A 23,361-nucleotide genomic window follows, 5' to 3' on the forward strand; every position below is an offset into this window, starting at 1 on the left:
TTTGCACTGGATTTTTTTATTTACAGGAAAATACATCTTCATCTTTCAAAGTAAAGTGACCTCAGCACATGATTTCTGAACAGATTTTTCGGAGATTAAATAATCCTAAACATGCACACTGAGATCCCAGGAATGCAGGCTTGGGTCGAAACTATAAACGGTTGCAGGTAAGAGAAGTTTGATCATGAACGAAGCCCCCTGGAGTCACGGCGAAGAGCGTGACGCTCTCCTGGCGCAGGGCAGATTAATCAATACATCTATTGATTATACTCACAACACCTTCTGTTCTCACAGTTCAATCCCACTGTACACGCCACAATCAAATCATGTCACATGCACTATCCAGACAATTATAAAATGAGCAAACGTAAAGGAAACCTTCGTAACCTTTCGACTGATACATTCAATCTCTTACAATCTTACAAAAAGGGAGTTGGGCGCATCAAAGATTGGTTCGTGATGTAAGCAGTCGTACAGAGCGTCAGGCACCCTCCGCCCTCTTGACTTGTCTCCTAAAGGGATACAAAAATGATGAGGTTCCATGCACACACAAAAAAAACAATTCTTAATCCAGTTAGTTCGTGTAAAAAGAGGCTTTGCTACATGCAGAAGCATCTTAAAGGGGCATCTTTACACTGCAGTGTTACTTTCTGCCACTTGGAGGCAGTCTGCACACATGCAGTAGTCTATTTAGGGGCTTAGGGGCTTCCACCGTCTTCACCAGCTGGTTGCTCTCTTTGTATACTGATGCATTATTGCACTGATGGTGCTTTGAGAGCAGTGATAGCGAACCACGGGGGTAAAGCTGTGAGCCCTCCAACCAAAACCTCAGAGTTCCTCCGCAAGTCAGGAGCGACTTCCCCGGAGGCTCAGTACCTTTCACTGACAAGCGGGCTCTAATAGTCACGTGAATGTAAATATGCATCCACTTGAAAAGCTAAATATTAGGAATGTATTTGGAAGTACCTTGTTATGCATGTTAAGTTTTAAGAATATACATTAGCAGCCCAGCAATAGCGGGGTTCATCTTGACAGGGAAATGTTGAGTTTAGTGTCAATAAAGTCCAGTTTTTCAAGACAGCGGACCAATGAGCAGCGTACAACTTAAAGGGGCCACATCACGAGGCTTTTCCAGTGTCATCGTTGAGCGTGAAGTTCTGAATGAGCAGCAAATGGCCGCAGTTGTGGAGGACAGTAAACTCTGTCGCTCAGAAACCCCCTGCATCCCCTCCTCCGCTGCGAGGGGCTTCAACGATGCAGCTCCGGTTGCAACTCAAAGCCCCTTGTGATGCGCTAAGGGGCATCAAACTGGAAGGCTCGTGGAGCCACAAGACAACAGAGCGAGCCAGCTCCAATCAAAGACCTGGCTCTCTTATTTTAGAGTTCAAATATTTGTATGCACTCACACTGAAAAAGTGCTTCGTCATAACGTGAGCCCTTTAACTTCAACCAGAGCGAGTTCATGAAAACACACCACCTCATCATTTATCATCCCAGTGTTTCTGACGGTGCCTGCGCGGCGCTCCTGTTCTAGTGTCAGACTCAGCATCATTCAGAGGCCCGTCGGCCCTCCACTCAACAGAGCCGCACTAACGAGCCCCTCCGGGGCCTGCAGCCACGTCCAGTAACATCTGACGGGAGCGTCGCAGAGAAACGCGGCTCCTTCAGATATTAAAGGAACACGCTGCCTTTTAAATACACGTTTTGGAGGAAAATAAAATCTGTCCGTCAGCAACCGAGCAGCTATAATCCTAAGCAGCATCCAAGTCATCCCTACATGTACATTTGAGGAGGTTCCCCGGGGCTTCACAGATATAAACCAGGTTTTCATGGATGCGGCCCAGGCCTGAGGGAGTTGCTACATTCGCAACAATGTGGGAAGTTTCACACCAAATGTATTCAGGTATCGGCGAGAGGTTGCAGTGCAGTTGTTTCTATGCTGATGATGATGTCATTGATTGTCCATTCTGCGACAGGAAGTAGGCCAACAAAACAGCAGCGCATGAACAAAATAGTGGTTAACCGGCGGGAGGCCAGTGACATCGCTGACTCCTGTGCTGCCCTTGTTTGAGGCTCCATTTTGAAACCACACACAGACTTGATCCCTGAGGGATTCCAGCTCTCAGAGCGAAGGTGAAGGTGCGCGCAGCACTCGTGTGCTTTCTGAACACAGGTCATTTCGATCACCTGCTCAACTTTCCGTCAGTTCTGTCACATCCTGTACGCGTCCATGCGGACGTCTGACGCCGTGTGTCGAGGTTACACACGTCCGACTCACGGCTTACAACCGTCACAGGAAAACACACCGCTTCTTTTAAACTAAAGACAAAATTGTTAAAGTAAGAGAACCCCTAATTTCACAGTATCACACTTGAGTTCCCATGAACAGACAAATGGGGATCATGGCTCTGACACCAGCTGAACCACCACCGCCGTCACTATTCTGCTTCCGTTTGAACGGTAGCCACCCAGAGGAAAAGAAAACTCACGTCTCTTTCGTCTGGAACGTTTCTCCATGACGAACGTCAAGATTCTTTAAAATCCCTTTCTTCTTAAATCTGTGTCTCAGCTCAATCCAAATCATATGTTTCTACACGTTCGTCCCTAACAATGAAATAAGAGTAACTGACCGGACCATTTCGGCGCCATCAGCACGGGGGGGGGGCTTTCGTAGACGTCGCACGATAAATTGCAGAATTTAACTGCACAGCTTCAGTGAGAAAAGACACTGAACATCCTGATCCACGATGCGTTAACGGGTGACGATCAAGGCTGTTTCCCCACATGCTGACGTCCGTTACTGTAGAGGTCTACGTTGTTGCCTTCCACTGAACAAAGCATCCCACAAAAGTACGAGGCTCAGCAGAGTTTTCAAAGCTCTGGTCCAGGTGGACGTGTGTGGACGCAAGCTGCCTTTACGCCTTTTAAAATGAAAACATTAGTGTAGATGAGGCCTTAATGCCAGTTCCTGTTAGGGAGTCCCCCTACTTGCAAAATTCCAAGACAGCCATGCAACACACACAGAGATGGGAGGCCACATCCACAGCATCCATGCTGGGGCACAGCCCTTCTTCTGTGTTGATATCCTGCAATGAGCGGTGCGACCTAAGTGGTCTGTTTGTGGGACCATTAACTAACTAAAAGAAAGACACAGACAGTGACTGTAACGTGCTTGCAGTCTTTGGAGAGAGAGAGAGCTCCCACACCAAAGATCCGCTGCTGTTCTTGGCCACTGCACTGACAGAGACTCCCTATTCCCTGAGCCATGGTTGTCATCTGAAGGAGCTGGCAGGGCCGACAATACCAAGAAAAAACATGGGATTTCTGCACTCAGCGAGCTGACACGTCCGGCCTCTCGGATCCCAGGAAACGGCTTCAGACACGTGAAGCGAACCAGTTCCCACTGCTGCAGATCACCCATCTGAAGCCGCCTTTGAACTGATTTATTCAATTTGACGCAGGTGATTTCTTTCCGCTGAGGCCAGGAAAACAAAAAAAAGTGATGAGGCAACAGTTCCCCTGGGCAGCTACATGTGCACGGGGTGTACTTGAGTTAAAAATGAGCTGTGAAGACAATGATCTGACCCCTAATCTTCCGACCACAGTCTATAAGTAGGGTAAGTAGACCCAGTAAGGCCTCATGTAATATCCTACGTGGGGGTTATCTGCAATCCTAACCTTGATATTACGAGATAATGGGCTCTCACTGAGACAAAGGAGGAAATAAAGGCTGTACGTCTTCTTTCTTAAGCGCTCAGCTCTGGTGTATCAGCTCAATGTCACGTAGAGTCACCGCTGACAAGGCAGACGTCTGACGCACGGCAGACACACGAGTGTGTTTTGTGTCAACACAGGTGGCCGGTGAGTGTGTCTGACAGTTAGATAGTCTGACCTGTCTGAATGTGACCGTTCGCCGCCAGGCTCCTCTCATCACCGTGTTTGTTCAATAAACCAGAGACGAATCCTTTTGGACTCAAACCTGCGTCACTAATCCCTCCGATCACCGGCACAAGATGGCTTTTTTTCTTCTTCTTCTTCTTCTTTTTTTTTTCTTTCCTGTGCCTCGGCCTCGTGTAAGACTGCCACCTGAGCCAGACGTTCGAAATGTTGAGAAAACCTGATTCAGGGCGAGGATGAGGTAACACAAGGGCAGGGATTGCATGGCTGCTATGTACAAGAAAAACAACAAAAGGCATAAAGTGACATTTTCTCTTAAAAGGTCACATTTAGTTGTAAAATCTACTGCTAAATTAAGGAGGTAAAAACAAATCCTGCACAACCCGTCGTCCTGGGCGTGGAATACTGTTTATGACATAATTTAGTGGTTCTACAGTAAAACGAACTAAAACTCATTGTTGTCACTGTCATCTACCACAACAAACAAACAAAAACGAGCCCTCTAGACGCAGAGTAAAGTGCTACTGTTTAAAACAAACGTATCCGCCTTAAAATGTCTCACACCTTCATGAGACAAAAAAAAACCCCACTTGAATTTCTCCGTATGAATCAGTGCATCGCACACTTAATTCATCCGTTTGACCGTTTGCAACTTATTTCGTGCCAAAGAGAAATTGAAAATGATGACCAAACATTTTAAAACCTGCAGCAGAGTGTGCAGTTTGTCTGCATTATAAAGGGAAATAATACTTGTAAATCCACATTGCCGTCCCCCTTCACTTCCCAGACTGAGGCGGGGGGGGGAGGGGGGATAAAGAGAAGTGGGGGAGGAGAAGAGCTCTGCTTTTTGAAAAAGGAGAGGCTCGGCATAAAAGAAAAAGCTGGAAAAAAAAATCTATTGAGCACAAAAAAGAAAAAGCCCACTGATTCCTTTTCTTTCTACCCCTACTTCTCCTCTTCCCCCTTGTGTTTGTCACCCCCAGGGCCCTCCCCCTCCCCCTCTCTCACTCCTCAGCTGTTTTGAGCACAGAGTCGTCTCCCAGGATCTTGCAGAGCTCGTTAAGGCGCTGCTGCATTTCGGGGATGCCGGCCAGCTGGGTCTCCAGCCGCTGCTTCTCCTCGGTGAGGGAGAGGCGGGTCGCCGTGTCCAACTGCTCGAAACGCCAGCCCCCTTCACCGTCGAACTGCAGCAGGTGGGTGTGGTACTTCCTGCAGGCACACAGAACATAAGAGTAAATTGACCAGATTGTGATGAGATACAAAAAAACCCAACCTCTATCTACATTTCCCTTTAAAAACAACCACAGATGAGATCTGTCATACCAGAGCGACGGCCTGTGTGTGATGGAGAGCAAGGAGATGCCGGCATCTTTGGCGGCCTGGAAAATTTTTCCCTCCACGTCAATGCTCACAGCGCTGGTGCACTCATCCAAGAGGGCGTATTTAGGCCTGACGTACACAATGGGAACAGTTGCAATTGTTTAATATCATCCTGTTAGTAGCTCAAAGCTACGGTAACAAAATCCTGAGCATAGAAAAAAGAGGGCAGTTACTATGTATTAAGGCCATTAATGCACATAAATAAGATCGTTTAAATAAGTAAGTAAAATGTAATTTATATAGCACTTCTAAAACCTCAATTACAAAGTGCTGCACAGGTTGCAGATACAATAAACAACAAGCAGTAAACCAGAATGTATCAACTGTCCCGTTACTGGGAGAGGAGTCCTGAAATGCATTTAAACCTGCATATTAATAAATTAACAGGCTGCTCCAGAGGCACGAGGAGCGGACGGTGAAAGCACAGTCACAGCTAGATTTGTGGATGGGACACATAAAAGACAGAGGTCTAAAGATCGGAGTTGTCTAGAGGTGAAGTGTCCTGAGATGTACGGAGGAGCAGGACCATCAACAGCCTCACGCATGGTTTCTGCATAGATAGACTAGTAAATGCATATAATCTACCTTTTCAAAAAAAGGACATTTTTGCTTTCGTTTTCATATTCATGAATACTATTTGATCTCTACGTGATGTGACATGCCAAGAAGAAATGGTTTCTTCGAATTGAATTGAATAATGTCGCACAAGGGCGGCCCGGTGGAGCAGTGGTCCTCACTGTGGCCCCCCATCAAGAAGGTTGTGGGTGGAGCCCCGGCTGCAGCACGGGGTCTTTCTGGGTGAGCCTCCATGTTCTCCCTGTTCCTGCTGGGTTCTCTCTGGTACTCCAGCTTCCTCCACAGTCCAAAGACATCAAGAGGGACCAGGTTAATCCAGACTCTAAATTGACCGTAGGCGTGGCTGGGAGAGCCAATGGTTGTCTGTCTCTATGTGTTGGCCCTGCCATGGACTGGTGACCTGTCCAGGGGGAAGGCTGCTGGGATAGGCTCCACCCCCACCACCCTCAACAGGAGAAGAGGGAGAAGATGGAGGGATGGATGTATGGAGGGATGGATGGATGGATGGATGGATGGATGGATGAAGGGATGGATGGATGGATGGATGGAGGGATGTATGGATGGATGGATGAAGGGATGGATGGATGGAGGGATGGATGGATGGAGGGAGGGATGGATGGATGGATGGATGGATGGATGGAGGGATGGATGGATGGAGGGATGGATGGAGGGATGGATGGATGGAGGGATGGATGGATGGATGAAGGGATGGATGGATGGAGGGATGGATGGATGGATGGAGGGAGGGATGGATGGATGGATGGATGGATGGAGGGAGGGATGGATGGATGGATGGATGGATGGATGGAGGGATGGATGGATGGATGGATGGATGGAGGGATGGATGGATGGATGGAGGGAGGGAGGGATGGATGGATGGATGGATGGATGGAGGGATGGATGGATGGATGGATGGATGGATGGATGGAGGGATGGATGGATGGAGGGAGGGATGGATGGATGGATGGATGGATGGATGGATGGATGGATGGGAAATCGCACCAACAAGCAACAAGCCTGTATCTGCTTACTTGTGGTAGAACATGCGAGCCATGCCCATCCTCTGCTTCTCTCCTCCCGACAGCACATCCTTCCAGTCCAGCTCAGCGTCCCAGCCTGAAACAAAAGAAGACAACGACAGAAACACTTGTGATTGGACCCCAAGATATTTTGGGACCGTTGCTGTTTACAACAAATATTGTAGTATTTCTATATTGATGGTGACATCTTAAACAACATCAAGAGCACTTAAGGAAAGCAAGCCTCAGAGAACACTGGTCAAAGATGAGCTTAGTCTCTCATTAGCAACCATGAGAAAGAAGCACTGAAAGACTGATAAAGACTCAGCAGAACCTCGTTAGCTGTTATATGGCACTGACCGATAATGAATGGAAGCGTGCAAGTACATTTAGGTGTGCAATCAAAAGTCTTCTTAACATTTTCACAGTGAAGCCATTCAAACATTAAAGCCTCCTGCAGCACTAAGCTCTGCACGCCTCTCAACAATAGGCATGTTTGTTGGGCAATAAGAGGGACTAGCTGCCAATTAGCCACAGATTAAACGGCGCTACGCGTGAATGAGATCATGCAACTGGCTGCTGCACTTAACACAGTCTTTTTATTCCAAAATCACCAAACCCCTAACTGCAGAAGCAATTTAGACTTTGAAAATCAATTTTTAAACACGTTTCACTTGATATTTACATATCGTCTCCAGATTTGAAGTAACTTCAAGTTGTCAAAAACTTTTACGTAAGCTTCTTTTTTGTGTGTCAAAACTCACACCATTTGTCATACCTCCTTCTCTGGTGACAATGTGGTTGAGGTTGACGATGTCCAAGATGGCCTCCAGGTCCTTGTCACTAAGGCCTCTGGCAGCCATGTCCTCCACTGAGTCTGGATAGATCACCTGGTCCCGTAGTGAACCCATGGACATGTAGGGCCTGGAGAAACACACACACAGACACACACACACACACACACACACACACACACCTCCACTTAGTCTTTTTTTTCTGATTCCATTGAGACACCCAAAGAGAGGGAGATACAAACACAAGGTGTGCGTGAACAAAAGGGAGCAACTTCCAGACACTTCAAGAACAAATGGGGAAAGACAAAAGCCTTCATTGTGCCTGCTGTGTTCCTAGCGTGTTAGCTTGTGTTACAGCGACCAGGTGGCCATCTCATCTTATGTATAAAATATTTACTGCCCTGCAGGAGGGTGTCAACTGAGTTTGCAGCTCTAAACATCCCCGGGTAAGATTAAGTTTGTAGGTTGACGTTCAGGTCAGCTGTGGTTCACAGTATTCACTTCACACGTTTCCCTCACGTCCCCTCGATGCAAACACCACTGTGGTTGAAGGAAACCGATGTGCATTGCCTAAACTACACAGCTGAGGCATGGAACTAATACAAAACTGTGCTTTCAACCGTAAGCTCCTGTTTCTCTAGGCAGTGAGGGACACTCAATCAAGAGAGAGAGCACCGCACGTCAGATCTGATGAGCAGTCACACTTAACGATGCTTCTGGCACTTACTTCCATTTACTTCCTGTCTTTGTTTGGGTTTCCTGCTCTTTTGGATTATCAGGCCTAATGTAGTTCAACAGTGGGATATTACCGTGTAGCATTTAGCGTTAGCGTATTTAGCAAGAAATTTACTTTAGAATGCTAAACTTGGTGGGAACTTGCACCAGGAGTTAACTGCATTCCAAAAGAAGAAGTGAGGAAAAGTTTAAAACACACATTCTTCACATCTCAAGCGTTCCAGTCGATAACAACAGTCTATTTGGCGTGAATAAACTTTGCAGCAAAATGTCTACAGATAGAAGAACAGTGCTGTGCGCAGGACTGATTTATTGTGACAAAAGTAAAACATCAAAGTGCTTTCTAATTCCAAATACCTCAGATTCAATGGTGAGTGTTCACTCCCACAATCCCACATCATTCCACAACTACGCCACCAAACTAAGGATTGTTCTTATTTCTGGGGGAAGACTAGTGGCAGGAAACTATCTTGTCTACATGAGATGTTTCTATATGTCATGATTTGCAAGAGCAACCATCACAGGTTCTAATTGAGAGCATTAAAGTCTTGTCTGTATGGTAAATATTTCACTGTGGCCAGAGCTCTGGTTTCTTTTTGTCAGCCACACACACACACACAGAGTTCCTGTTACAATGGATTAGATTACTGATATGCTTCACTGCTACAATGATCAAACCCTACAGTTGTGCACCTGAGTGCGGTACGATAGAAGGATAAGGAGTGTGTGTGTGATTTCCTGTGCTTGTATACCTCTGGGGGATATAGAACATATGTTGAGGAGAGGGTTTGTGTAGCCGTCCACCATAGACAGGCCACAAACCACTGAGGATCCGGAAGAGGGAGCTTTTTCCACAGCCGTTGGGCCCCGTGATCAACAGGTGCATTCCCTCTTCCACCTGTGAGATGGAGAGAATTTATTCATCTCAATTGCACCAAAACAACGAGGCGGAGTCAGAGGGTGTGATCCTTCATGCATAATTCTATGCTCTATTTGTGTCACGAGAAAGTGTTTTCACCTGAGTGACAACATGGCTCGACTGGCCTCTAACGTCACACTCTTCAGTGTCTGCCAGCTGACATGTGATCCTGGTTCATGTGTTGTAATCAGCATGAAATAGAGCTAACACAATTATTCCCCTTATATGAATGACACATGGTGCCACCCGAGGCAAGTTATGTACTTCAGGACAAACAGCTCTCCCTACATACCGAGACACGGCAAACCACCACCAAAGAAGTGGCCCCCATGACGGACGAGTGTTTTTTGTGTGTGTGTGTGTGTGTGTGTGTGTGTACCCCATAAAAACTTCAGCCAGAGGTTGTTTAACGCATGTGATCTATGTGACAAGAGACGCCTCTCCACTCCATCAGGTGGCGCTAGTCTGTATTCGTCGTGTTTTTTTGTCGCACGTTTGTATGCTTGGTTATGAATTTACACACCGGTGCGCACAATCATCAAGTTTGTTGTAATAAATCACAACTGTTGCACTTTGCGGTGAGCAAATGCAGCCCTTCTCAATGAGAGCAACACAAACACGCTCCACAGCTCTCGACAATCCAGCCAAAAGCCGGAGGGGAGCAAACGCAGGATAAAAGTGTTTCCTAATGAGACTGCGGGGAGTTCTTAAATGCTAATGAACGCCACATCACCCAGATTTCTCAGGGAGGCTAAAGGCCTTTTGAGTGTAAGACGAGGTGGTTTGATGCTGGGTCACTTTTGAAAGGCTTCTGAAGAGGACACAGAACAAAAGGATGTTAAAGGAATGGCAGAATACAGTGGAAGAGAAAAGGACTGACGTACCTTAAAATTCAAGCTTGAGACGACTACATCCCCGTTGGGGGTGATGATTGGGACGTTCTCACAAACAATGCCATTGTCCACATCTATCACTTCACCTGTGGAGGCGGGCAGGCAGGAGATGGGTCAGGGAGCGACAGTGTATCAGAGCAGAAATAAAGGATTAAACTCTCTCCGTCGAGGCATAAGCTTGGCTGTGGATGGGATAATACCAGCGGAGCTTGAATTATGGGGTTAAAGCAGAAAAATCCCTTTCCACTTTACTTATCTCTTAGCTTAATAGCAGGGGATTCATTCTGGGATGTTTACACGGCGACATCTTGTGCAATGAATCTCAACTTTGACCTTGATACTGTTCATTGCTTAAAAATAATATTTTGATCATAATTTATCATCAGTTTATGCAAGTTGACCCCCAAAGGACTGAGTTGGCACACAACTACAATTTTTAAGTGAAACTGTGTTTCTGGGGAGACAGAGAGACGTGACGATGGACCTGCATTTTACCTCAACGCTAAGCTAATGTTTGCAAATTAAGATTGTTCTGGAATCAATGAGAAAAGTCCGTAGTCTCTATTCTTGACTTGAACTGGGGTTACTTAAGTGCACACCATGCAACGGGGCTAACTGACCATCCTACCGCCTGCTCCAGAGAGCAGAATTGGTAACGGCCATAGCAACAGTAACCAAGCATACGTGGAGGCTGGCTGCCACTGGCCTGTTGGGCTGGGAACTAACTGTGACGCTCTTGCAATTGGTTCTCTTAAAGTGGCTGTGTGAAGCAGTGCAAGCGCACCCTTGATCTCCAGTGGTCCGTCTATGTGCAGCTCAGGCTTGTTCTTCTTCTCCCCTCCCGTCGTGGCTGACACAGAGGAGCGCTTGTAAATACCCCTCTGAACGTCCTCGAACACCACAAACATGTTGTGGACCCGTGCAGTGTAGCCTGCCAGCTCTGTGACCTGTCACAACACACATAGAGGTCAAAGGTCATTCTATTGTGAATGACAAGAGGAATGCTGGCATGACCTGCCATGAGGCTGATGTGGGTCACATTCATGGCTGGTGAAACTGAGAGTGTTGGACTTTTATGTCCTCATCAGAAGGGCCAGTTTCAAAATACTAAACACTACTAATGTGGAAAAAAGATCAAAAAATATATCCACCAGGAGATGTGTCACCACTCACATTTCGTTATGTCCTTTAAAATCAAACTTTATTTTACGCTAAAGGAAGTGGATGAATAACAGAAATACGGCAGCTGTGCTGAGGTGATTTAGGCGTTTAGCTAATTGAGAGAGTACACGGGGCTACAAACAACAAGACAACACCAAATACATCAAAGAAAATCCTTTGTTTGCAACCACAAGGTGTTGAGCAAGGAAATTAAAAGAGGAAGGAAAAACCAAGGGAAAACGGATCCCCTTGATTTGGCGTCGGTGCTGGACCCTGCAGCGAGACAATGCAGGCTGTTGACACAGCTTGATTATATTAAAACAACAAACAGCGGTTCTGGGAATTCGCGGATGCCACGTGGAGCCTGAGATGAGAAAGACAGACGGACAGCAAAACACAAACGAAGGGCGTGTGTTTCTAATGAAAAATGGTGACGAGATAACGAGCCCAATTAAGCTCTAATAAAGAGCCTGTTGTTGTAGAGCCGTGGTGGAGCGCACGAGTGACCTAACCAACTCTGAAAATAAGAGGGTGACAGACAACCCAGAAACTGAAGACGAGGTCCCTGTCATAAAGATACAATCAAGAATCAGTTTGAACATGAAAAGACAATACGGGCATCTGAAATGAAACACTTGACATTCAACCTTCATGATGTGACTGTCATAATTACAATGTAGTGCATCCAAATAATCACTGAAGTCGGTGCCCACTTCCTGACAGTCTTACTGCAAAGCACATTTGCGTTATTAGACACTTGTGAAGGAGAGAAATTCCATATTTTACACTGTGCGTTTTCATATTTGATGTAGAACATGCCACCACCTAACCAGCACTTGTCCAAGCAGTTTAAGCCTGCTGCTCAAAAACAAAACAAAAAAACAAAAAAAACAAACAAAAAAAAAAACAGCACTGTGCTCCATCGAGGAGGGCAAATCAGTTATGACATATCTGGCCAGTTCATTGATAATCATCCTTTCACTGGCCTAAAAGGTGTTGAACAGCAGAGAGAGAGAGAGAGAGAGAGAGAGAGAGAGAGAGAGATGCAGAAGTGCAGGCTGAAAGATCAACAGATGGGGGATTATTCACAGCGAGGTTAAGCCCTGGGTGAAGGCACTCTGGACAGTCAGGAAGATTTCACATCTTCTGCTTGTTCTATTCAAGACTCGCTAGCTAGAGATTTAAAGGAACACACCAACCTTGTGGGAAATAAGCTTAATGACCATCCTCCCCAGAGCCAGACAAGTAGATAGAAACCCTTCATTTGTGTGTGCATCAGGGAGCGGAGACCCAGAGAGATCCATTAGTTCGCTTCACACGATGAAGATGAGGAGGGGGTAGCAGTAATACTGCTATCAAACGCTAACATACAAGGTATCCTCTCATAAAATCGGCTGCAATTAGTCACAGTCGCTGTTGTAGTCATCAACTAAAGTTTTCTTGGCCGAGGGTATCATGAATCTCAGCAGTTTTGACAGAAAAGTAGATCCGGCTAAGTGTCTGATTGCAAAATTGCGATATCTTGTAATTTTACATTATTTCAATTTTATGCACAGCACTTGTTTGTTTCAAAGTCTATTCTGGAGAAGTGCATTTGGTGACTTTTGGCAGAGGTATGCTAACACTTCCCATTCGGGACCATTCACTGTGCTAAGCTAACCAGTGGCTCCGCTGGTGTCTGCAGGTCTTGATGCAGCACAGAGGAGGGAGTGGAGGGTCTCTCTGGGGAGGATGGAAATGAAGCCTCTTCCCAAGGAGACAGCGTGTTCCTTTAAACCAATGCAATTAAAATGAACACAGTGATAAAGCTCATGTGGTTCCAGCCGAGCTGTGTTCCGCTGTCTTTTGACAGCTTTGGACAAACATAATAAGCACTGCAGCGTCTGAAGTTTATGTTTTGTGCTACACGTTATGTAACAACACAATAACAAGTGCAGCTGAACAGCACGTTTTGCCATATTTAGCATCAAGTTTAAAGAAAATGAACTGGTCATAAACATTTGGACTACACCGTATATGTTATTATTATTATTATTATTATTATTATCATTACTTCATTCATCACACAGTTTTTAATCTCTTCTAAAAAGAAACAAGGAAAACATTAACATCCAGGTGCAGCAGGGAGATCACATGCACCTCTGTGGAACATAAAGGGGGGGGGGGGGGGGGAGCAACATGGAGGATGAATCCAACACGAGCCTGGACATGTCAGCAGGCCATCTGACCACTGCACACACACATGAATGCAAACCTACACACTGCAAATTAGGAGCTGGCACAGAAGTGTGAGCAAGAATGTGCCCTATCTCCACTTCCTGTTTACTGGCACAGGCACACATGAACATCTCCTGGAAATACAAGCAGAGGCTTGCTGCTGCACGTCTACCGCAGTCAGAGCAGAGCTGAACTCCAGCTAAAACTGGTGCCCTCCGGGGAAGGCTTTGACACCACAGACAGCCACAGCAATCTACACACACCGACTTGCTGAAATAATTCACTTTTACAACATCTGACGGCAACTGCTGTGTGTCTGGAGAGTCGTGTTGACAATAATTCTACAATGGGAGGCTTTTTGAGATGAGGTGACTCACACTTCACGAGGCTGACAACTACCTCCTCACGCTCTCAAAAGAGTTTCAATCCCTCCTCTTCACCGCCGACATCACAAACCAAGTCCAGCACTGACGGACTGAAGGTAGTCACACAAGTTCACCTGCTCAAACTCTACAGCAATGAGTCCAACGCCTGTAAAAATGCATCCACTAACAGGTGGGCATACGATTAGGTACATACCAGCCGTACCGCAATACAGCCAAATCCTCTTTTAGACCTTGAAATTCAGGCTGAGTGTGAGAGAGAGAGAGAGAGAGAGAGAGAGAGAGAGAGAGAGAGAGAGAGAGAGAGAGAGAGAGAGAGAGAGAGAGACGGCATGAATGGGTCTGGCTATTTTTAATGCAACTAGAGATCAGGGATTTGGCCCTTGATGAACAAGGTCTTTCATTCTGTGATTTCCTTCTTTGCTCTTTCAGTCTGGAATCCTGCGCATAAAGGAGAGTCTCACATGGAGGCAAACTACTCGCGAGAGATGCTGTATGCATCTGTCACTCATTCCGTCTGTTCATCCACCCACTCGTCCATCTGTTCAGCCTCTTGCCCACTCAGACCCTGGACAGTGACATGGACCAACTGTCCGTCTTGACACGGCAAATCCTCTCTTCTTCTTTTTTTAAACACAAGATGACAAATTTAAGCACAATCAACCAAATCTAAAGCTGCTGCAATGACAGATAAATTCCCTCTGCTGATGAGCGCTGCATGATGTTGTTGATATTTCCCAGAAAGAGTGAACCTTACTTAAAAAAAACAAACCGGCTCAGCTCTTCAGATTTTCCCGTTCTTAATCAGGTGTTACTTGATGTTTTTGGGGCGCTGTCCTACAATCCTCCACAAACTGGGACTTCCTCGACGTCTGGGAGGTCCCAGACAACCTCCTCCATTATGATTATTACGGATTATTAAACAAAGAAACATGCCTGTTGCATCAACTAAACCTAGACAGAAATGTGTATATGCTAACTAATGCAGCAGTTGTTAACTTGTTTATCAAAACCTTAGTTTATGTTGTTGTAGTTATTTTAAATCATTATTTCCTCTTTCTCTGCCGGGGGGAAGAAAAAAATCGGCATAAAAATGACTAATTCGAAACCTTTCAGCCAATCATCACAATTCATGGCCATGAGATAAAACTCATCCCCTCAACCTTGTAGCCACAATTGTTTTTTTTTTCTTTGCCAATGTGATTGTTGATGTTTTTTTAATGATCTTTATTCCCCTTTTTGTGCTGGTAGCAGTTCAATTATTAATAATTATTCTAAAGCTTTCAGCCCTTGACTGCACCATCTCTGAGGGCTGATTCAGTCCTACAACTTTTGAAACAATATAATCGTCCAACTTTACTGGCCGTTGGTTGAACGCAATCTGTCCTCTAATGGCTGATCAAAGGTCAGATGATTCTGATGCATGGCTGACAGATCAGTGCATCACTACGTCTAATCTCAAAAGTTCCTACAAAATATTAACTTTTTTTTTTTTTAAGCTGGTGCGTAAATCAGAAGTTTTGATTCTTTTCAGACCAACCAGAAACGAAGCGTGGAGGGTCCTCACCTCTTTGTAGGAGGACATGATCCTCTCAATGGCATCGGCTCCCGAGGCCAGAAGGTTACGGGCGGTGGTGAAGGCCTCGGTCCTCTCGCTCACCATCACCTGGGTATGACCGTCGGCTGTTTCTGGAGGACGGACGCAGAGTTTCAGGTCAGGAACACAGCTGAAGAACCACAGTGTCACACCCCCTCACATTGCGGGTATGAGAAGACCACGGGGGGAAAGTGGCACGGTAGTATTACTAATCAGCAAACAAAGGGAATCAGCCAGAGCTTGAAATGTCATCAGGGATTTGTGGGAGGCAGCGACTGTTTTCACGCATACTAATCAGTTCCAGTTTGAGGGGAAAGCAGTCGCTGTTGGTTTGGAGATGCTAATGACCCTCAAGTCTGATGCGTTAAAGACGCAGTCGTAAAAGTTACCAGGCATGTGTGTTAAACAACGGACGACAAATCTGCTGGGGTTTGACAAAGGAAGGTTTGTGGCCTACGGTTGTCAGCGAAGCCGGTGGCGGTGATGATGGGCACGGCCACCATGACCAGACCGCTGCTGCTCCACACGTACTTCATGAGGAACTGCTCGATCATGATGTACCAGAGACGTTTGGACAGGATCAGGTTCATCTGGTCCGCCAGAGCCCGGTAGCACTTCTGCAGCTGGCGCATCTCCACCTGACAGGGACAGAACGTCGGGTGTTTTTATTGACCACCGATGTCTTGAATTACATTGACACAGACATGAAGTCCCTCCAACGGAGACACGGAACCCATTCGAAACAATCTTCCCTTACTGGTGTCTTGCTAGCAGGGTTCATTCACGTCTTTACACACATATTACAGACATGTGAGGGGAATCTTCATTTCCAGTCATTCTCAGAAAACTCTGTTCACAAATGCAAACAGAGAGATCCATGTGGAAATGAACACCTCTTATCATCAAATCAGGCTTAGAACGAGTCAGGAAGAAGAAAAGGAGCTGATCTTTGTCAAACTACAAATTTACAAACGTTCAGGTACCTGCTAGAAATTTCCCCTAAACTTTCTGTCATTATCTATTTTTCAAAAACGCCCGCAGGCCTGGAAATGACTTGAACAACTTCTCCTGGATTTACACGAAGGCCACCAGATGTGCGCACCTGGGACGCCACAAGAACTGCTATTGACTGTGGTTGATCAGGAAGTGGTTCTCCTGAGAACGAGTCCTCCTCGTTCTGACAGGCTCACAGCTCCGTTAGCGTGGTGGGATCCTACCTTGTGCCCCCTGTAGAAGGCTATTTCCTCCGCGTTCGCGATGATCCTGGAGTGCACGTAGCGCAGGTAGCCCTTCCGGTGCGCCTCCTCAGCCACCAGCTTCCCAAATTTTGGCGAGCAGGCGCGGAGGACCTTAGCTGTGGCGAAGACCACCAGCCCAGCCAGCAGGGTCGGCCCGGTGGCGTTGGCCCCCCTGGCCCGGGCGGTCTGGATCAGCGTGTAAGAGGTGAGCATCACATCCAGGATGGGCTTGGTGAGGTTGGAGTAGAGGTGGGCCACCGACTGGGAGAACATCATGACGTCCTCGGTGAGAGACTGGTCCGGGTTGGCGAGTCTGCCGTCCATGTTGCTGACTTTGTAGTAGGTCTGGTCGGTGAAGTAGGTCCGGTATGCGTGGTTCACCAGCCGCGTGCGGAAGGCCAGAGCCAGCTTGCACTCCAAGTACCGGATGGCGCTGTTGACGAACGTGGCCGGGATGGCGATGAGGAGCCATTTGACCAGCTGGAGGATGAAGCTCCGGGGCTGCTTCTCCACGATGGTTTTCACGATCTTACCGTCCAAGCTGGCGACGTAGATAGACAGAAACGTCCGAGATATCAACGCCACCGAATGCAAGGAGAGCAAGCCGAGCTCTCTGGACACAAGCCTAGGGAAGAGGATCCTACCAAGTTCCAGGATCTGCTTGAAAAATTGTGCGTTCACCCCCGGGGATGATTTCTGCCGGCCCGCCGCTTCTAGCTGCGATTTCACCGAGCACGCGGAACCGTTCTCAGCCCGCGAAGCCCGCCGGTCGGTCCCGTTATGTTTGTTTTTGCTGAGCTGTTTGCAGATGACGGGGTAAAGCGTCCTGACGCCGTAGGCAGCAACCGCAAGAAACACGGCTCGCTTCGCCGCAGCCGCGCGGTCCCATCTCACTCTGGACGCCGCATCCAGGATGTTGGACATTTTTTTTCCTCTCCAGACCTCAGACGTCCTTACCGACCATCCGTACAACACCCATCCCCGGAGCTGGCTCACCGCGTCCGCGCGAAAGACAGACGGACTCCGGGAAGCGCGGCTGATGTGTGGGACTAGCCAGATATGAACCGCTACATCCCGCTGCCGTCCGCACCAGCGCCCTCAAGTGCCGCTGCTCGGAGAGCGGAACTTCCGGGGCGTCATTTCAAAGTAAAGCTTAAGGTTCCACCAACTGAACATAGCAAAACACAACATACTGAGCGAGCACAATCTAGCCAAAAGATTGAGTAATGGTGGCAAATCTTGTGGCCTCAAAATATCTAAATTGAGGGAAGGAGTTGTAACTCGTGGCCACAAATTAACAAAATTTGAAGGTACGACTTATATCTCACACCCTGAAAATTACTTTTTTTTTTCTCCAAAACCCACAAATCAACTAAAAACCCCATTCATCAACCACTCCAGGGGTCCTGGATTTGTGAGCAGTTTCTATTCATTTTTTTCAAAGCAAACCTTCCAAACTGTAAACCTGCTAAAATGATTTCTGGGCTAATGAAGGGGTTCATCCACTGATGAAGCCCATCAGCATCATTACTTGATACATAACTAGTTAAATTGTTTGTCTCATCGTAAAAAATAATGTCCTTTTTTTTTTTGTTTAGTTGGGGCGCAGAAGACCCCACGTTTATGAATTAATGTTTTATTAAAGCTTCGATTCCGAAATTTTCCCAGCGGCACGAGGAAATTAGCTCGCGCCGTTTCACATAATTTTAGCTTCCGTCGTTAGCTAGCGGCATTATTAGCTTATGACCACTCACACACTAAATGTTGAGTCACACTTTTTCTCACAAATTATGTCTCTCATAGAGTCACAGTCCCTAAAATGAACTGGGTCGGCGGTTCGAGGTGAGGTTTCCCCCCGGTCACTAGATGTGCTAAAGTTTAGCAGTTAGCTTGTAACTAAGAAGTCTCTCCTCCATAGGAACCGCTTGATGGCGAAAAACGATGCTAAAAAGCAGCGCGTAAGAGTCAAAGATCCTCTGTTTGTTCAACAACAACAACAACAAAAATACCAGCTTCTGTATTCCTTTTCAGTGAAATAGTGACGTTCAACACTTTCCTTTCTCACAGGAATTCTTTGAAAAGAGAAAAATGCAACAAAAGAGGAAAGACCTGGGGCTCCACCTGTGCGGCCCCCACCAGGGCTCCGGTAGTATGGACCTGGTCACCCTGTTCGTCGTCAACCAAATTGCGGCTAAGAAAGAAAATAAAGGTGATAAAACTTAAATTTAATAGCTAAAAGGTCACACACACACACACCCCAAAAAAACCGCACAAACAATAAAACGAACAACAACAAAGCATAATTTATATTACTTTATTGTTGTATGTTGGATTTGTTGTATGTGAGTGACTGTGCATAGACTAGAAAATCTTATTATCTTGCCTGGTATAGTGTGACAGACAAATATAACATACCTGCATGAGAGCAGTTGTACTACAACTGGCAATTAGTACAACTACAATAAAGTCCCAACGTGTGTTGGTATGAAGTACAGAGGTGAGGGAGAGAAGAGTAAAACATGTTTATATGAATTAAAACAACCCACAGCAAACGGTACTTGGGCTATTGCCGTTTGTAAAATTGGAATATTTGAACATTTGAAATGAATTTATGTTTTAAATGTGTAAATATCTGACTTAAGTATCGCTGACATCTGTGTGGCTGAGGCTGCTGATTTGCTGGCTCTTAGGAAAGAAGTCTTTATTATATTCATCTTAAACTTCCACATCTAGTCACGCTCTGAGACTCGTCTATCAACCTCGTGGTGTTTTGTGTTTCCAGATCCTCCTAAATTTGCAGTTCTTGGTGGCTGTAAAGGGAGGCGGAGGAATGAGCCCCTGGTGCTCCCCATGAGCCCCTGCTCTCCATCCCAGCTGAGTCTGGTCGAGAGCCAGCCCCAGTCCAGGTAGAGCTGGACACCACCCGCCATCACAACCACAGCAATGATGTTTGATACAGTCGCCCTGAGACTAGGGGTTTCATCAAAAATAATAACTAAAAGTTCCATTTAGTGTTTTTCTGTGCTATATTGTCAACATCATGATTTTCCAACATACATTGTGTGTTTTCTATGTCATCATCTAGTGTCCAGGAAGCCAGACAGAGAAAGAGTATTATTCCACAAGCGTTCAAGTGTCGGCAGGTCAGACCTTTTCCAGCTTTTCATCTCAAACATTTCCTCCCATGAAGCATTAGCTTAGCATGACCAGGCAGCAGCACTCTCATGTTTGTGTTTCTCTCCTCTAAGCTGTCACCGGTCCTGGAATCAGCTTTCTCAGACAACAGTGCGTCCGACTACCTGCCGCCCGCAGCGGAGCCCCTCAGCCCCTTCTCTTCCACCTCATCTGCCTCCTCACGCCCAGGTGCCGTAGTCAACGATGTTTGTTGTTTTTTTTAACTTAACCAGAACATAGTTTGTACAGTCGGTGGCTTTTGATACTAAACTTCTCAGGAGGATTCTCCCTGCAGCAGAGTCAGCAACAGAGAGGCCCATCCCCTTCCCGCTGCTCCCCTCTGCCCTGGGACACGGCGGGACCGGACCAGGCCACGGTAGCTAAATGAATTGACAGAATATCCCACACCTGTAACACAGTGCAGTTCATGCATCTGAACTAAAGACTCCACACGCAGCCGGTGTATAGTGACGCGACATCTACTGGATCATCAGAAAAATGGTGCGTTGAGGAGGACGATAGTCATGTTGTGTGGTAGCGGGATGCTTGAAAGAAGACTAACGCCCCAAGATCTGGGTTTTACTCATCCGTAGGGTAATCTGGCAGCGTCAGATGAGGGACTGAAGGTCACGTGATACATCGACTCGATCCGCTTCTTCTCCTCAGACATGTCAGGAGCAGCAGCGTTTCTGAATCACGGGGCTGTGGCCCATGGGGAAGCATTGAGCGCCCTCTAGTGGGCTGAGACATGCCCTGAAGTCCAAGCTCAGTTTTGCAGGGGAATTATTGGTTTTGACTCCTAAGTGTATGTTGAAACCATACAAAGCATATATGAGTGATAAACAAATTTGATAAAAATCCATCTCCTAACGTCAGTTTGGGAAAAGAAAGCTAAAAGAAAAAAAAAGGGGTTAGAGCCTCACCTAAAAATATCAAATGTGGCTGGATGCAATCATGATGGAAGTTTATTTTTCCTCTCTTTTGGGTTTGTGAACGATATCAGTGAATCATCCAGGGCTCCGATGAACTGATGGGCCTTGGGAGGCTTAAGAAGCCCTAACTTTAGTCAGTGATCAGTGGTGTGAGTCCGCGCTATGATTAATTGTGTTAGTTTCAGCCGTTCTCTCAGCCCAGAGGGATGACCGATGGCATCCCCTGGTCTTGTGGTTCTAACCCCCCCTTCTACCAACTGGAGGCACCCTCAGCAGCTCGAGTTCTGTTTGGAAGTCCAGAGTCTGAGTGAGAACACTGGTCATTTGTGTGAGTTGCCTGTTTTTTGTCTGTTTTTGGTCTTGAATGATCGAGTCAAGTCTGTTACAAATGTCCACCCAGTGAGACCAGGGGACTGGCCTTCCCCCTCAACCAGGAGCCCATGCTGGACTTCAGTCTCCACCAGGCAGAGAGTCAGCTGCACTTTGAGGAGGGCGTCTTTATAGGCTTCAGCAATGAAGAATACGAAATAGAAGGTGAATACTCTTCACATAGATGTTCACCCAGAAACCTCAACGTGACCTTTTTAAAGCTTTTCGTCTTTTCAGCGTCTCAGTTTGGAAGTGAACAATCAAAGATTTATCTCCAAGATGGCACACCAGTCAAGCCCTCCACGCCCCAGTAGGTGTTTGTACATCAGATAGAATCCACTTGCTTTTTTCTTTGACCATTTTCTGACATTTTGCTGTAAGTTTGTGTTTTGTTGTTTTTCAGAACTGTCCCGGACCCACAGTGCATGGAGGTAAGATGTTAAATCAGCTTTTTAGTGCCACCAGGTGGCGGAGCGTGCAATTACCAAGGAGTATGAGACACTAATAAACAATAATGACAATTTCTGACCAGCTCCCAAAGTTGTTGAACACACCCTCTAACATTATTTGTTCACTTAATGTTCGAGGTTTTTAAATGACAGTACAGTTTGTTTACTTACGTGGAAACTTGCAGTTTTACTTGCTAATACTGTTTTACCCACAGCTCTCAAACTGCACTGATATTTGTAAGTGTACTCAACAGCTCCAGCTCTGTTGCATATTCCCGCTCTGAGTAGATGCAATAAATTTAACTTTTAGCTTTTTCCCTTCAGCATGTCCTGAACACTCCACGAGCACCTGTGAGTGTTCGTCAGATTACTCGTGTGGGGGAGACGACGTCAGCTCAGATTCAGACGATGTAAGTTGTGATCTTGTCGTTGAACTGTTACAGTAGATTCACCTCAGCTTATTTAAAACGGTAATATTACTTTAAAGCAGTTCAAATCTCACAGGTTTACCTACACGCGCCATTGTTAAGTATCATAATAGTGTACAAATCATCTAACCTAACACCTGTTAGATTAACTGCAGGAGGTGTTGTGACAACTCTTGTGCTGCTTCTCCCACAATGCACTGCATCGTCCTGGATAAAGATGGAGTTAAAAGAATCTATCGCTGTCATGCGGGCCATTGAACACGTTTATGTGGGGTATTTTGTGTGTTTGGTTATGCAACAGGAGGGAGGCTGCTGCCAGCCAGTGGACCGAGCCTGCTGTGCAGATTCTGTTAACCAAACACTGAGCTCACAGGGGAAGCACTCCTTGCAGATACCGTCCACTCCACACACCCAAGAGATCCCCTCGCAGTACCAGAAAGCTACGGAGCAGGATCAGTCTCTGCAAAGCAACCACACACCATCTCCTGGCCTGCTGGATCAAAGCCAGAGCTCTGGCATCTGCAAATGCAAGAAAACAGCCAATGAAACGCAAGATGCAGGAACTCAGACTCCTGACATTTCACCTGAGACGTGTGATGCTGCAACTCAGTGCAGTCTGTTGTCAGAGAGTGTGAGCAAAGACCCTGGGCCCAGCTTTCGTCCACCACGTGTGTCACTACCGTATCCAGCCACAGGGAGGCAGACTAGCTACACGGATGCACACACAGCTTCATCAGCCCAAAAGAAACTGAGGATCACTTACCCATCCAGCGTATTGAACAGACCGACCAACGACAGAGGTATTTGAGGCCATTTTACCTTATTTTCATAATTACACCCCACAAGTTCATGTCTTGCACTCCTTTGTGTTATAGGGTGGGAACACGGAGGAAACAGAGGACAACGAGAACCTGGACCGCAGGTGAAAGACCTCTCCAATGTCTCACCTGCCACCAGAGTTCATGGACTGTCAGAGGAGGGAGAAACACTTCAGGAAATTGCCAACATTTTGCTGCTGCTGAGGCAGAGAAAGAAGGAGGGATGATGAGGAAGGAACGAAAGAAACATTCCTGTTATTTGCCCGTTAAAGTTCAAATAAACTGTTCAAAGCTCTTTTCTCACCTGGAATAGTTTGATGTTCATAGAGGAACAGAGAGAAATAAAGCCCCAAAGTGTTAATGATTCAGAAGTTTATTTCTT

General features: G+C 46.4%; 2 protein-coding genes across 3 annotated transcripts; one reads left to right on the forward strand and one right to left on the reverse strand.

Moving 5' to 3' along the window:
* Positions 1-17,908, reverse strand: abcd2 (ATP-binding cassette, sub-family D (ALD), member 2). Its single transcript, XM_086201182.1, has 10 exons — positions 16,789-17,908; positions 16,029-16,209; positions 15,542-15,663; positions 10,998-11,160; positions 10,205-10,299; positions 9,154-9,299; positions 7,651-7,796; positions 6,885-6,969; positions 5,221-5,346; positions 1-5,106 (listed from the first exon to the last, which is right to left on the reverse strand). Exons 1-10 carry the CDS (start codon positions 17,731-17,733, stop codon positions 4,902-4,904), a joined length of 2,214 nt encoding a protein of 737 aa, XP_086057308.1. The 5' UTR covers positions 17,734-17,908; the 3' UTR covers positions 1-4,901.
* On the forward strand, positions 16,769-23,330 carry redic1 (regulator of DNA class I crossover intermediates 1). Of its 2 annotated transcripts, XM_086201183.1 has the most exons (15): positions 18,313-18,651; positions 18,728-18,767; positions 18,877-19,018; positions 19,592-19,715; positions 19,895-19,952; positions 20,058-20,172; positions 20,262-20,359; positions 21,095-21,222; positions 21,316-21,449; positions 21,522-21,594; positions 21,688-21,715; positions 21,949-21,970; positions 22,058-22,143; positions 22,463-22,961; positions 23,037-23,330. In XM_086201183.1, exons 1-15 carry the CDS (start codon positions 18,629-18,631, stop codon positions 23,204-23,206), a joined length of 1,740 nt encoding a protein of 579 aa, XP_086057309.1. In that variant the 5' UTR covers positions 18,313-18,628; the 3' UTR covers positions 23,207-23,330. The 2 variants fall into 2 exon arrangements, with proteins under 2 accessions (XP_086057310.1, XP_086057309.1); XM_086201184.1 differs by lacking the exons at positions 18,313-18,651; positions 18,728-18,767 and adding an exon at positions 16,769-17,014.
* Positions 23,331-23,361: the final 31 nt, after the last annotated feature.

Source organism: Aulostomus chinensis, chromosome 4, assembly GCF_037954235.1.
Source record: "Aulostomus chinensis isolate RoL2024-O1b breed Wild chromosome 4, RoL_Achi_v1.0, whole genome shotgun sequence".
Taxonomy (NCBI): domain Eukaryota; kingdom Metazoa; phylum Chordata; class Actinopteri; order Syngnathiformes; family Aulostomidae; genus Aulostomus; species Aulostomus chinensis.

What these genes read in the sequence shown, in the direction of transcription:
- abcd2 (XM_086201182.1), bottom strand. Translation starts at nt 17,733, where the DNA reads ATGTCCAACATCCTGGATGCGGCGTCCAGAGTGAGATGGGACCGCGCG. An exon ending in CACCGGCTTCGCTGACAACC is followed by an intron (nt 15,664 to 16,028) that starts GTAGGCCACAAA and finishes TCCGTCCTCCAG; the next exon opens with AAACAGCCGACGGTCATACC. An exon ending in CGGACCACTGGAGATCAAGG is followed by an intron (nt 10,300 to 10,997) that starts GTGCGCTTGCAC and finishes CCGCCTCCACAG; the next exon opens with GTGAAGTGATAGATGTGGAC.
- redic1 (XM_086201183.1), top strand. Translation starts at nt 18,629, where the DNA reads ATGAACTGGGTCGGCGGTTCGAG. An exon ending in GTCAAGCCCTCCACGCCCCA is followed by an intron (nt 21,595 to 21,687) that starts GTAGGTGTTTGT and finishes GTTGTTTTTCAG; the next exon opens with AACTGTCCCGGACCCACAGT. An exon ending in CTCAAACTGCACTGATATTT is followed by an intron (nt 21,971 to 22,057) that starts GTAAGTGTACTC and finishes TTTTCCCTTCAG; the next exon opens with CATGTCCTGAACACTCCACG.